General features: G+C 41.9%; 1 protein-coding gene and 1 long non-coding RNA gene across 2 annotated transcripts in view; one reads left to right on the plus strand and one right to left on the minus strand.

The window, feature by feature from the left end:
- Positions 1–304: 304 nt before the first annotated feature.
- On the minus strand, positions 305–1400 carry LOC119654344. Its single transcript, XR_005249812.1, has 3 exons — positions 1315–1400; positions 954–1259; positions 305–869 (listed from the first exon to the last, which is right to left on the minus strand). It is a non-coding gene; the product is annotated as an uncharacterized LOC119654344 (long non-coding RNA).
- Positions 1401–2109: 709 nt separating this feature from the next.
- Positions 2110–15865, plus strand: part of LOC119654343 (integrator complex subunit 2) — an 80257-nt gene continuing 66501 nt past the window's right edge. The window contains exons 1-2 of the mRNA XM_038059683.1: positions 2110–3024; positions 3078–3322. Of these exons, the coding sequence (XP_037915611.1) occupies positions 2182–3024; positions 3078–3322 (1088 nt within the window). The 5' untranslated portion in view covers positions 2110–2181. The remainder of the gene's footprint in view (positions 3025–3077; positions 3323–15865) is intronic.

Below are 15865 nucleotides of genomic sequence, written 5' to 3' on the forward strand. Positions count from 1 at the left end.
TACTAAACTAACCCAAGACGGAGATTTTGGAGAAAATTATATTCGCAGTGCCGAAAATATTTTGAACACAATTTTTAGCACAGAAGTGCACCGAAGTCCAAGGCATTCTAGCCTAATACTAGTATCGGGCCAACCGTCAGAGTGAAGACCTCACTGACTAGATGTGAGCCATAGTCTAGAATCCGGCACCAAACGCAAAGCAAAAAACATCAGATCATATCTACATTTATTAGTAATAATCACATCACGTCATTGTCAGGAAGTAAAGTTTTCGAAAAGTTTCTTAAATAGATTTCGAAAAATTTGCTTTTTTCATTTGAACTGAATGCTTATTTGAAATTTGAATTTCTAGATCGTTTTCAATTTCATTTATCTTCGATACAATATGTGCAAACATGGCCAAACCATATGAATTATCGGAATTCCTTGAAAGGGATGCATCATCGGAATCCGATGGAATAATTGTTATTAAACCGGCGTGAGCGAAACAATTTCGAAAGTTGAAACGTCATGTCATGTTAAGCTTAAGAAATTTTCCCCATCTAATAAAGTATCTTGCATATCTAGTATTCTAAGTAACAATGTCTTTCTATAATTAACTTTGAAGCTATGAAAGACTCTTGATCCATGGTTGCATTGTTGTATTTGGACGCAAAAAAGCCAACTTTATGCTAGAAACCGTAATATCGGGATGACTTGGATAATTATCGATCAGCAATGAAATTTTGCACGTTTGTTTGACTAGTTTTAGATTCCATCTCCTCAGATACTTTTCGAACATAGAAGAAGTCATCCATGCCTTTTTATTAAAATCGTAATCAACTGGGAAGTTCTCAATGTGTTTGAAACATATTGGGTTTGAAATGTTCCTAAAAAGAATTAAAAAATTAAAATTTGTTTCGAAAGCATTGCAAGGAAGGTGCCTATAGCTAGCAACCGGCGGTTTTCAGTACCAATCAGATTTGTGCAAACCATAGCAGTAATGTGATTTTTCGACAGTTTTCCACCAGTAAAAACTTCGTCCCTAAATTTTAACATGGCTCTCTTTTGTTGAAACCATTGAAAGCATGTGGATGTAAGGCTGTCCTCAATTTTGTTGTTGCTAATTTGTGAGTTTAACTCAGTTTTAGGTGTCTTCAATTTGTTTGTTGCTAATTTTTGAGTTTAACTCAGTTTTAGTTTTCTCTCAATTGTTCCAAATTTTGGAGACTGTTGATTTTGGTAAATTTTTCTCTGTGCAAATGTTTCCCTGATTTTCTCTATAGCCGAAATTATTTTCAGTATCGCTTTGATTGTTAAAGCCTTCTTTCTTACCATTTTTTCACTTTTTACAAAACAATCTGATTCACAGCCGAAAGCTAAAGTAAAATCGGAAACGTCGGAAATACCAGGCAAGAAATGAGATTGTCGGAACGTCAGTTAAGATAAAGATATTTCAGATGTCAAAGTGTCGGTAAAAATATGTTTTAAACTAGTCCATTATAGCCGAGTGTTCATAGTAACCGAGTTCATCTTAAGCGAAGATTTTTCATAATTTCAAACAGATTTTTTCGGGATCAAGAAAAGACTCTATTATATACGGAAATCTATCTATCTTAGTATTAACAAATCTGTGGTCATCTTACCAAATTGGAATTTTGAAATCGAATATCTTTGATAATCTCTGAGACTTTTCTACCTATTTTCATAGATATGAATTTTATTCGTAGATAACGATGTTACCTAAAAATCACAATTCATAACTTTCCTTCAGCGATAATAGGTCCATACATACAAGATGTTTATTAAATTTTACCACACATTGTACCGGTTAAAGTGACGTCATCAGTAATTTGATGTTTCGTATTGATATTACCTTGTCTAGGCCAAGTTAAATGAAAATTCGGTACTATGTAGTTCTTGGAGAGACGGAATCATAGAAGAGATGGTAGCTTGAAGGATTCTCAACCCGAAACTTCCCGCTGAGTTCCCTAAAAGCATTTTGAACATGCCGTGACAGTTAAACGCCCGGGTTAAACCCGTTCGATTTGAAACGTGAATCAAAACGCTAAGAAGCAAATGGAACGGCATTCATCACGTTAGTGGTAGTAATCCTTCCGAGCGCCTAGTACTACGGGTGAAGCGAACCTGACGTTGATTGACAATTTGCTTGTGTTTATCACTGACGTTCGCCGTTGAACGATGTATCTCCCGCCGGTAACGAGTCGCGCGTTTATTGCGATGCAGAATTTAGATATTCAAATGCTAGCAACATGCAATCAACATGAAATTCGCCCATTTTTGCCTTCGCTTGTTAGAATGAGCCTACTTTTCCCAATGGAGACAACACGCGGAATGATGGAATGCCGGAAGCAAATACTTGTTCTTCTTGTCGGAATAGAAATAGTAAATAATATCGTTGCACTTTTGCAAGTGGACTATCATGAGTTGGAGGTAGAAGTGAAAAAAGAGCAAATGCTCAGACAAAAAATTGGTGTTACTCAACAGGATAGCGCCCATTTCCATGGATTACAAAATGGAATAGCTTTGGGATTCGAACGTGCGGATACCACTCGCAAAGTGCGAGTTGTACTCTCGGAGTTATTTTACTTGCAGTCACAGATTGCAGAGCAAAATCTACTTGGTCCGCGTGGTTTAAGTGAAAATATTATCAAACAGTCCGAGCTATTCGATAACGAGATTTATCTAGAAGAAATCACCGATATTATCTGCGTCGCGTTGGCAGAACTTCCATCATTGATAACCGTTCAGGAGCTTGTAGACACTCTATTATATGTAAACAATGGTGCAGCAATTATATGTTGGATTGTGGCGAATGCACCAGATACATATAAGGATGTCGTGGCGGCATTAATTTCAACTGGTGATGAAGACACAGCAGAAGGAAAACTCAAATTAACTGCGTTGTATGCATTGAGTGAAATGAACCCTGGTCAGGCGTTGGCTACAAGGTTCTTATGTATGGAGTTGATGCGAATGCCATCACTTATGCTCAAATTGAGTTTAAAAGACCCAAACGACTTGGTAATTTTATTCAGATAAGTTAGAAAAACCTGGAATTTTTTTTTTTTTTTTAGATTGCGTTTGTGTCGGGTTTACTTCTAGGAAATGATTCAAACGTAAGGTCATGGTTTGGAGTTTTCGTGAGGACTAGCCAGAAAAGAAAGGGCGACGCGTTGCAAATGGTTCGTGATGAGCTGCTGAAACAACTTCAGAATTTGGTTGTTTTTTCTCACAATGCAAAACTACCGGAGGATTACACCGTTCAGGCTGCCGCAATTTTACGTTTATATTCGGCGTTGAGGGGGATTGCAGGGATAAAGTAAGTTTACATTTTTCTTAAATTAAATTTATTCTCTTTAGTAAAGTCTCACTATATTCTGGAAATTGACTGCGAAATTTGGCAATGCTATTACGTGATGTATTCGGATTGTTTGCATCGATTATAACACAAGTCGTAAACCAGAATTACACCGGCTTATCATTTACTGGTTTATTCTGTTGGCAAGGTCGCAACAGTTGAAAGTAACACCTTTAAAGGGAAATCATTTAAATTGAAAACACGATAAATCATAGCACGATAATATTGTAGAAAACTGGTATTATGATCTATCAAAAGAAAGTATGTTATTACTTTCCTGTTGCTCCGTATTCTGGAAAACTGTATTGATTAATCTCAGTGCATTTCGATGGTAAAATTATATTACAAAACCTAACGTGACATGATCAATTTTCCTCAGGGGTATTAGGTTTAGTCCAGGTTCGAGGCATTTTATCAGCGTCCCAGGCAAGTTATTAGACCAGGCGTTCACCTTTGCACTGGAAGCAGGATGACCGTAAGTAGCAGACGGATGTTTATCTGAAATAATTAGACTGTTTTTGCTTTCTCGCTTGTGCTAATTATTTTAATTGCATATACCGATCTCCCTGGACTTGGAGCAATATCGAAATGTGGGTATATGCAAATAAAATAAATAATACTAGCGAAAATGCAGCAACAGTAATTATTTCAAATAATTTAGATGCTAAAAACATTAAGGGTGTTTATCGTTTCACTTTAGTAATCTGAAAATAACGTGAACGCGATTTTTAGCCAGAACGAAAGCACTTGGTTTGCAACTATTACACTCATTCTCGGCTGCCTTAGGAAGTCGTCAGTTATTCGTGATCCAGCGTCCAGGTGATGACGGATCGTATCGATTGGAGGAGTGTTCTTGATCAAAATACCCTACTTTTTTCAATATAGCCAGCAAAAAAAGGAGATGTTAACGAACTCCGGCGCTACAAGTTATCATCTAGTTGTACCTATACTTTCGTCAGCCGCTCCTTAAGTTTATCGTGGCATGATGTTGACAGAATGTCGTAGTATCCTCTAACGTTGACTCATTCCATATATCGTAGTTTGGGTTCTATGTTCCAGTTTACATGCATACATTTTTTCCCATATCTCCCAACAATTTTGGATTTACAATTTATTTCAACTGCTGATCTTTTATTAGAACCTTCTATTTATCTTCCGGGTTGTGACAATTTCGTCAGATGCCGGATTTTCCCTAATACTAACACTAAGTACCAACTATTTAGGTTCGGACGACTCTACCTACTTAAAATATAAAGGGGCACTAGTGGTGGTGGCCGGTGGTAAGTCAGTAAGAGAATCCTTCGAGAACTCCCCGCAACATTGATCACGTATGCAGAATGGTATGTAACCGACAATATTATGAGAACAACAACCACTTTCTCGAGACGTCAAACTTCTTTGATTTCCCGAGCCATTGGCTCAGTTCACCTGCGTATTTCTGTTCAATGTTACTAATATGGAGGATAGCAACATCAATAATATACGAGGAGCGACCTTTCTCGTTAGCTAACACATTAGGCTGTTGTGCAGTATGTGACGATCAATTAGAATTTGATGTATGCAAGGTTTTGATGAATTATTTTACACACAGCATTATGCCTGTTTGTGTATTGCACCGGTGCAGTTACAATGCAGCCAGAAATGAGATGGTCCAAAGTCTCTAACGCAGAACCACACACTCTGCACTGGTCGTTCTCCACCCGCTTTCTCATTATGAGCTTTTTATAAGCTCGGGTGGCGATCACGCCGGCTTTAATAGTACACATGAATTCCTTCGTTTCAGCAAACAGCTCTCCAGCGTATAGCCATCTGTTTGACAAATGCAAATCGACAAATGGCTGCCAAAGACAATTCACGTGTTTACCGCAGTGTTTTGTATTCGTAAATACGAATAAATTCATACGATGATTTTCTATGAATATGAATTCGAATGCATTGTTAGTTGCCTGGATAGCGAATATTAGCGCCTTAGTGATCGTACGTATTTATGGTGGAGACGGGTTCCTTGCAGAATTCTGAGGTATTTGTAGAAGTCTGTCTCGGTCATAGCTAGGATGTGGAGGTCACCAATACTATGTGCGGCACACAGCTGGATGGCTTGGATTCGACCCTTGTCTAGTCCAAATTCCATCCGAATATCGCGGTTGAAGATGTCTACTGTTCGCAGCAAACTTTTAAGGTGATCGTCAGTACCAGGATACAACTTGTCATCTAAGCACATCCAGTTTGTCAGCTCGCACTTAGCACATAGGCCATATTTTATTGCAAAACCATGCCCTCTATTATCATTCAGTAGTTATGAAAGGGGGTTCAGTGCCATGCAAAATCAAAGGGGACTCAACGAATCCTCCTGGAAGATGTCTCTCCGTATATGGATAGGTTCTGAGATATTAGCACTCTTAGATGAACCCATTGATAAGGTGGTATTTCACCCTTCGATGACTGTCGTCAAAAATTTTATTATAGACGTAGGACGTCGATTAGCCAGGTATGCGGTACGCTGTCGAAAGCTTTGGCATAATCGATATAGCAACTAAAGAGGTTTCTTTGGCCCCTGGTGGTGGAAATTCGTCTGGCCGACTAATGACCTGATTTATGCTTTGTGCTAACCGACTGTTATACTGGTAAATTTCTTATACCAGAAATTTAGCACCCGATCCAGATGAGGACACCTCCATTTCTTCGTACTGTTTATGATTCATCGAACTTCCTCTTCGGTAACATCCGCAAAATGCATGCCTGGCGTCTTCGTCGCCAATCCACTCAGTATGCCGGGTGGGTAACCCCCAAAGTCCACCCCAATATTGTTTCGTTTCCGTCACCGAAAACTACTATCTGGACGCTCTGTTGGGACTTTGAGTGATCTGAAAAAACTCCACTGGTTCCTCCTGTACGTTGCAATACGGTCGCAACCGACTGCATATGACAGAAAGTGTCTGCTTATGACAGAAAGGGCCTGCACACCAGTGCCCAGAATTTCAAATAGGGGTGTTTCACTGGGGATGGCCTAGTTTCTGTAAACCCTCTGCACTTTATTTGTCGTCCGTCTGCTGGCATTGCCAGAGCTGATTTGAATCAGTCTAGCAATACTAGCATACGAATTTTCCATGATGGATCTCTTCGGTGACTCAAAACAATAACGCGATAGTGAATCTTCTGATCGTGCAATCTGGCAGCCGCAACTGCACCACAACACACAAGTTATTGTAGTTGCCGCAGCGACATATCAGCATACAGTCGGAGTTGCTGGAGATTCATAGAGCCTGGGAATATCTGGTCTATGCAACGGATCCATTTCCATTTGGAATTCGTGCCGAACCTGAGCGGAGACTTTTGCTGGGCGGTGGAGAAGGGTGTTTTGGCAATTACTGAAACTGGTTCCTGCGGTATGGCGTGGTGTTGTTGATGCCGCCGCCTCTTCCCAATCGACCCTTGGTCACCAGTTTCCGCGATGATCTCGAGACGAACACGCTCCTTGATGGCCGGGATTGTGCCGCTGCGTGTAATAAAGTGTAATAAAACGGTACTGGTTTGCGCTGCACAGTCATGTGCGCGAATTACAGGAAACGATCGACGAATCTCTAATACAACGAAAGGTGGTACGATGTGGTTACCGCACCGCCGATATTTCGTATTAAGAGCGAATGCTGAATAGATTCGTTTCCTCAGTCTACTTCATCCATTGCCTATGCGGACCTGCTGTATTGGTTGCCACAGATTGTGGCGAAACAGCTGCAGCTGGCTCCTGGTCATCGTGGCGCCTAGACGTCGAACCGCCCCACGATTAGTGGTTTGGACGCCGTGCTGTCCATTATGGTAGCTCGACCCAGTCACTAAATCAGGCGACTTCCGACGGTAATCCGTACCGGACTTTCAAATTCTCCTTCTTATTTTCGGAAGTAGTTATACCTAACTAGCAGGTGTGATGATAGCTTCCTCAGTGAGTAATCTGCAAGATTGCAAGTTGCTGCACTTTCCTCACTTTCCCCCTGAGAAGCTGCATATTTGTTATTATTATTTAAAAAAAAACCAACTTCGAATTTCATAATTAATTTTACATAATTATAGTACGCTTCATATTTCAATAGTTTACAAAATTTTTCTTTTACTTTTTATGAGCATTCTGTATCATATTTTATGTACTATTATTATTCGTTTGTTTGGCAAATATTTGTTTCTAGGTTTTCTAAGGTCATGTTGGAACATACTTATATCATATATTTTATTAATTGTTTAATTTGATTCAACCGCCGCGGTGGCATCTTTATTTCGTCAATACCTGGCGCTATTGACCTCAATACGGAATCTGGTCCCCGATGAACGACCCACAAATTCAACATGTTTTATTTACAACTTTTTCTAGACCACAGCGCTTATCTCATGTAGAAATCGGATCCTTGGCAGAAACAAAGATTGCTGCCGGCAAAATGAGAATACGCTGTCATGGCATTACGTGGTCGAAGGTTTTGCTATTGACCTTTCACGTCGACAATATGAGGAAGCATGCTGCTAGAAGTATTTGCCTTATTTTTACATCATCATCAACGGCGCAACAACCGGTATCCGGTCTAGACTTGCTTTAATAAGGAACTCCAGACACCCCGGTTTTGCGTTGAGGTCCACCCATTTGATATCCCTAAAAGCTGCCTGGCGTCCTCGCCTTCGCCATTGCTCCATCTCAGGCAGGGTCTGCCTCGTCTTCTTTTTCTACCATAGATATTGCCTTTATAGACGGGCTGGATCTTCCTCATCCAAACGGATTAAGTGACCTGCCCACCGTAACCTATTGAGCTGGATTTGATCCACAACCTGACGGTCATGCTATCGCTCATAGATTTCGTCGTTATGTAGTCTACGGAATCGTTCATCCTCATGTAGGGTACTAAAAATTCTTCGGAGGATTCTTCTCTCGAACGCGGCCAAGAGTTCGCAATTCTTCTTGCTAAGAACCCAAGTCTCCGAGGAAAACATGAGGACTGGCAAGATCATTGTCTTGTACAGTAAGAGCTTTGACCCTATGGTGAGACGTTTCGAGCGGAACAGTTTTTGGAAGTTGAAATAGGCTCTGTGGGCTGCCAACAACCGTGCGCCAATTTCATCATTGTAGCTGTTATCGGTTGTAATTTTCGACCCTAGATAGGAGAAATTATCAACGGTCTCAACTTTGTAGTCTCCTATCTTTATTCTTCCCGCTTGACCAGTGCGGTTTGATGTTGTTGATTGGTTTGTTTTCAGTGCTGACGTTGCCACCATATACTTTGTCTTGCCTTTGTTGATGTGCAGCCCAAGATCTCGCGCCACCTGCTCGATCTGGATTAAGGCAGTTTGTACGTCTCGGGTGGTTCTTCCCATGATGGCGATATCGTCAGCATAGACCAGTAGTTGGGTGGACTTAAAGAGAATCGTACCTCTTGCATTTACCTTAGCATCACGGATCACTTTCTCCAGTTAAAGTGGACGCATAATAGGGCATCCCCTTGTCGTAGACCGTTGTTGATGTCGAATGGTGTTGAGAGTGATCCTGCAGATTTTATCTGGCCTCGCACATTGGTCAGGGTCAGCCTAGTCAGTCGTATTAATTTCGTTGGGATACCGAATTCTCTCATGGCCGTGTACAATTTTACCCTGGCTATGCTATCATAGGCGGCTTTAAATTCGATGAACAGATGGTGCATCTGTTGTCCATATTCCAACAGTTTTCCCATCGTTTGCCGCAGAGAGAAAATCTGATCTGTTGCTGATTTGCCTGGAGTGAAGCCTCTTTGGTATGGGCTAATGATGTTCTGGGCGTATGGGGCTATCCGGCCTAGCAAGATAGTGGAGAATAACTTATAGATGGTACTCAGCAACGTGATACCTCTATAATTGCTGCACTGTGTGATATCTCCCTTTTTATGTATGAGACAGATAATGCCTCGTTGCCAATCGTCAGGCATTGATTCGCTGTTCCATACCTTGAGCACAAGTTGATGAACCACTTGGTGTAACTGGTCGCCTCCATATTTAACCAATTCGGCTGTAATTCCATCGGCTCCTGGCGACTTATGATTTTTTAGCCGATGAATTGCACGGACTTTTTCTCCTAAACTTGGTGGTGGCAATATTTGTCCGTCGTCTTAAGTTGGCGGGACCTCCAACTCGCCGATGTTCTGGTAGTTCAGTAGGTCATCAAAGTACTCAACCCATCGCTCTAATATGCCCATTCTGTCGGAAATCAGATTTCCCTCTTTGTCTCGGCAGGATGAACATCGAGGTGTATAAGGCTTCATCCTGCTGACTTGTTGGTAAAACTTCCGCGCCTGGTGCGGTTCCTCCCTGTACTTTTCTAGTTCACAGACCTGTTGTTTCTCCCAGGCTTCCTTTTTAAGGTTTTGTGTAAACACAAAACCTTATTAGAATCGATTCGATGTCTGTCTATCTGTCTGTCTGTCTGTCACACCCGATTAATTCGGAAACCGCTGGACCGATTGTCACGAAAATTGGTAGGAGTATGTGATCTACCGTTCCCTTTACATGCAGCAACTGACGCCATTTTGTGTTAAGTTTAAGGGGGGCTCCCCATACATGTGAAAAGAGGGTGCAACATTTTTTTTCATAAAATGCGGCCATGTGGGGTATCAAATGAAAGGTCTCTGTTTCGGCGATATCCTAAACGGCCTCTTCCAGTGGACTACCCTGCTTTTGCGTTGGCCAAGCTCGCGCACTAGCTCCTGGATGTTTAATTAGAGGACCGTGGTTGCTCTCGTTCCGGGTTGCCGAAACTTAACTTCGGAACGATGGGGTAATCAAACACTACTGAAACAGAAAAGGCTAAAAGGTTAGGAATTATACTTACGTTGATTGGCTTGGATTAAGTTAAAGAAAACACTCGCGACTCCACTTCAACAAAGCTTTTATTTCTAAACACAATATTCCATTTTTTTCTTTTTAACAATTTTACTAATTAATTTCATAAGCGAGTTAAAGAAATTACCGCGCGAAATAATGTGTTCTCGGTTAGAACACTTTAGCTCTGTTCAGAGGCTTTTTGACTACTCAAAATTAAAAGTAATGCTATTCTTTAAGTCACCTATGTTTGACCCTTCCGTGTTCACACATTGCTTTGAAAGTGTTCTTGTACACAACACAATAACACTTGTTTATGATTATAAATTTGGTTGTTGGCGGCAAATCGACACCTGCTGTTGCGCTGCGAATTGCTGACACGGAAGAAAGTCATGTCGAGGCCAAATATACCATTTGGTAAGTAACATGCTGATGCAATGGCGGAAAAGAATCTCGTGATGTCCAAACATGCCATTTGCATAGCATGTGATGTAAAGACGGAAGAGGTTAAATGCGCAGGCAGACTGGGTTTCATGGGGCTAGCTCCAAAGATGCGGCTGCTGGAGAAAATCCGGTGAAATCGCTTAAACAGTCTCAATTAGTACTTTTTGAAACTGGTTCAATATTTGATATTGGGTGAAACATAGTGGAGTGAGGGCTCAAAATATGACCATCAAAAAGTGTAACAGGTCTCGTTCTCAGAACCTATCCAACCGAAAAATCTGAAAAAAATCGCAGTAGTGCATCTCTACGAAATCTAGGCCTCAAAATATATCCGGTTCCGATATCTGCAGAAATAAAGTCAATAATAGTATATTTCCACATTTTAGAAATTTATCCGGCACCCCCCTTATGTTCATCGCAGAAGTACAAAATTTAGCATAGGTATAATGAAGAATATGGTGCACAATTTGGTCAAGTTTGAAGAAAATCAAACTATTATTAACAAAGTTATAGGGGGTAAAACTTTACAATTTTTCGTGAATTTCGTGCCCTCTTCAACCTACATGACGTCATCATCACATATTAATTCGTCAATACCACAACGAAGTAAGTTCGTATGAATTGGGTGGAAAAGGATTATTTTGTTTTAGTTTTTTAGTCATTTGTATATGAATATCAATTATTCCAACGAGACATGTGTGTATGCAGGTATATAGTATATGCGTGCTAATGGACTTTGCGGGTAGTGCCTAATTCAGATAGATATAAGAAGTAAATCGGAAATATGGGTACGATCAATTTATATACGTGCCTATATGTGTACAGTATTCGAAAATAGGCAGTTTGTTTGTTTAGGGTGAACGTAACATCTACGGCTGTAATATGTACGTATGTCTCGTAGTTTTGTAGCTGTATACGGATAGAAAAATGTGCGTTGAAATTTCTTAGATAAGATGAACACAAAACCTTTATACCCGAAGCGCGAGCTTCCGGTATTCCGACTTGTTTCGTTTGTGAAGTCGCTTCTCCGCTCGATGGAGTTCGTGATAAGTCTCTGCGGGTGCCCGCGTTCTTTGAGAATGCAACATTACTCGGTATGCGACATTCTTCCGTTCCGACTCCTTTTGCGGCTGGGGCCAAGTATGTTTGTGGCCGTATCCATGATAACGTTCTTCAGGTGGTTGTGAAGATCATTTGTTGATGCTTCATCTCCAGGTCCTCTGTTGACTGCGGTTATTGCGGCATCCATTTCCCTCTTATAGGTGTCGCGGAAAACTGTGTTGTGGATGGCTTCAGTGTTCAATCTTACCTGATTGTCAGAGGGGATTCTAGGTGGTATTGTTATTCGAGCTTGGAGCACCATGCAAAGGAGATAGTGATCCGAGTCTATATTGGCCCCCCTATATGTTCTGACATTCATCAAGGCTGAGAGGTGGCGGCGTTCGATCAACACGTGGTCAATTCGGTTGAAAGCGGTCCCGTCTGGAGAGGCCCATGTATGTTTGTGGACCGCTTTCCGCGCAAACCAGGTACTTCCAACAACCATTTCGTGTGAATAATCTGCAGTCCGTTATCATTTGTTTTTTCGGGTAAGCTATGGGAGCCAACGTATCGCCTGAATACCGGCTCTTTCCCTACTTGGCTGTTAAAATCACCAAGTATGATTTTAATATCATATCTGGGACAGGCTTCGATGGTTCGTTCTACTGCCCCGTAGAAGATATCCTTCTCGGACTCTGCAGTCTCCTCTGTAGGGAACGTTAATGAGGCTTATATTTCTAAACTTGCCGCGCAAGCGCAGAGTGCATAGTCGTTCGCTTATGTTTTCAAAGCCGATAACAGCAGGTTTCATTTTTTGGTTGACTAAGAAACCTACTCCGAGCACATGGTTTACTGGATGACCGCTACAATATATGGTGCAGCGGCTCTTTTCCTGGCAACTGGTCTGTGTTCATCGCATCTCTTGTAACGCTGTTATATCAGCCCTGTATTGGGACAGGGTATCGGCTAGCTGCTCATCAGCTTTATCTCTGTACAGGGAGCGCATGTTCCATGAGAAAATGTGCAAATCCTTAATCCGTTGTCTTTGCCGGGTTCGTCTTTGTAAAGTCCATCCTGTCCGAGGCCCCTTTTGTGGCTTCGTAAGATCGGTTTTCCGTGTAGGATTGTCAGCCCTACCCAACCCCCAACCTGGAGGACCAGTTGGTACAGTTTGTCCCGTTTTTAGGCGCGGGAGACTCGCCTTCATCCTTCTCCGTCTGCAGCTTTTCGTCAAGAAAGAGCTCCCAGCGGTCACCACGTGGAGGTGGAGATAGGGTTTGGTAGTAGAGCTGTTGGTGTTGGTTCAGCGGGCATTTCTCAGGTTTTTTGCTCCTTCGTGGGTACCAATCCACGTTTCGCCCCGGGACCTATACTACCCTTTGACCACCATCACTTGTCGCAGAGCGAAAATCTGATCTGTTGCTGAGAAGCCTCTTTGTTCTGGGCGTATGGGGTGATCCGGCCTAACAAGATAACGGAGAATATCTTATAGATGCTCTCTCTATAATTGCTGCACTGTGTGCTATTTTCCTTTTAATGCATGGGACAGATAATGCCCCAGGCAGGCATTGATTTGCTGGATTGGAGTGGTGGTTTCGGCCATATGCAGTCAATGTGAGGAAGAGTCCGCCCTGCACTTCGTATGTAGCTGCCCGGCCTTCTCAGACGAGGATATCTTGGTAAGGTTTTTTTAAACGAATAGTCTACGCATTCTCTGTCTCTGGAGAAAGTTTTCGGATTCTCGAAAGCCTGCGAACGCCGTAGGCGAGGGTGTTGAATAGGTGGTTTCCGGGCATAGTACAGTGGGCCTAAGAAAGATTTAAGTGCTTGGAGCTGTGGCTTCCCCCATTAAACCAAACTAGATACATCTGTTCCGGTATCTATTAGGAACGATAAATGCCTATTTAATTTAAACATTGTTCTATTGTCAGTTTCTATTTGTTTTAATTCTGAAGGTTCTGTATGTCCTCTCCGGAACCTAAAACGTTTCCCTGGTTTTAATTTATACGAACGTTCTGTTTGTGATTATTTCCATTCTTCGATTTTTTAAGGGTTTGTGTCCGTCTGTTTGCTTGTCACATGCATTTTTCTCCGAGACGCGGGGTTTTCTCGAATACACACGGTGTGTCCAAGTCGTATGGTCTCCCAAGTTTCACCAGTGTATTCCAGGCGGCAGAACTGGCGATATTGGAAGTCTGTCGATGGTTGGAACGAGATTCGAGCCCCAAGCGTAACATAGCCATTCTGACCGACAGCCAAGCGGCCATCAAGGCCTTGTACTCAGCGACGGCATCTTCCAGGCTGGTGGGGCAGTGCAGAGACGCGCCGAACCGTCTGGGCGGCACGCTCAAAGTCATTCTCCTCTGGGTTCCCGGGCATAGAAACATAGAGAGGAATGAGCGGGCTGACGGATTGGCCAGGTAAGGCTCTGTTCTTGGCAGTCTTTCGGCGAATACAGTCGGTGTTCCGCTGGCAGCTGTTGGGGGCCAAGTCTGCTCGCACTACCTAGCAGCCGCGGGCCTGAGATGGCGAAGGCTTACGAGCTGTGCCAAGTCAATGAGAATTTGGCCTGTTTATAACATAGCTCGATCACGAGAGCTCCTGTGCCAGATGCGTGTCAATGCATTCAAAATTACGGCGGTCTGCACGGGGCACTGGCCCATAGGGGACCATGCCGCTAGGCTCGGCATACCCCACAATTCGCATTGCCGAAGCAGCGGAGAAGGAAGGGAAATCATCATGCACTTTCTTTGCGATTGTCCAGCTCTGGCTAGAGTCAGTCTGCGGACACTGGGTAAATCATTCTTTGGGGGCCTTATAGAGCTGCAATTGGCTGCAGAACCCTCCTTAAGTTCGCAGCACCACGAAATTGCAGTAATGTAGGCTATGATATAGAGCATGATCCTACCACATTTGCTAAAAATCGCACTATTAATGATAAAGTAAAAAAATAGGTCAAGGTTTTCACTTCTTTAAAAATTCAAGAATTCAAAGTGGATATAAGGTGCGACGTACTAATGGGACAAATGCACACTCAAATATCTTCATAAAAGAAATACAGAAAACCTTTCATACCTTAGGGGCCCAGCTTCCGGTTTCCTGACTTTTTTTGTCACCTTTATTTTCGTAATTTTTTGCTTGGTTATTTCGATACTTGTTAAAGTTGTATCTAGTATTATTATGGTCCCTATCATTTCTATTTTTCCTTTTCCAAGTGCCTTTGATTTGTAACATAGTGGATGTGGTTGTTTTTTCCGCATTTTCTATTTCTTGCACTAAGGACACAGCATCAATGAAAGTCTTTGGCCTAGCAGAAAATGCGGTATTTACGAGTTGTTCATTCAACTCTTTTCAAAGTTTTGTGTAAAACAGCACCTTATTAAAGTCGACTCACTGTATGTTTGCCTGCCGCGCACTTTTCTCCAAAACGGCTAAACCAATCCAAACGAAACTTTGTGGACATATGGGAACTATGAAATGCCGCGCATACAGTGGAGGCGCCCCATACATGGACATTTTTTTTCACTGAATATAGTGAAAAAATGTAAAATTTTTTTTCACTGAATATAGTGAAAAAAATGTAAAATTTTTTTTCACTGAATATAGTCATGTGGAGTATCAAATGAAAGGTCTCAAAATATATCCCATTCCGATATCTGTTCAAATAAACTTACTAATTGTATATTACCAACTATTAGAAATTGACTGAAAAACTCACCTTAAGTTCATCCTAGGAGTACTAAATGCAGTATGGATGAAATTATCGCGCACACGCGCGTAAAATTTCATGGAAATACAGTTCTTCGAAACTTCGATCTCTGACTTTGACCTTTCCTATTGAGGAATTTGCTGTCGCGAGTGTCAACGATTGCGGTGTAAAATTATGATGTCGGTATATCGGGAGAACCGAAACTTCAACGTCTGTATCGACTAGGTAGTTGCGTCGGCTCAAGGAGTCGTAGATTGCCGTGGTGCTGCATTTCGAGTAGCAGTCATCAGAACTCCCAACAAGTCTGCTTTATTTGGTGAAAAGTTGCAGGGGCTGGTACATTTTTAATGTTTTGTGTGAAACAAAACCTTATTAGAATCGAGTCGATGTCCATCTGTCTGTCACCCCCGATTTATTCGGAAACGGCTAGACCGATTGTCACGACAGTTGGTGAGAACGTGTGGTCTGTAAATCCCTTTACATAT

The sequence above is a fragment of the Hermetia illucens genome, chromosome 4, assembly GCF_905115235.1.
Source record: "Hermetia illucens chromosome 4, iHerIll2.2.curated.20191125, whole genome shotgun sequence".
NCBI classification, from domain to species: Eukaryota; Metazoa; Arthropoda; class Insecta; order Diptera; family Stratiomyidae; genus Hermetia; species Hermetia illucens.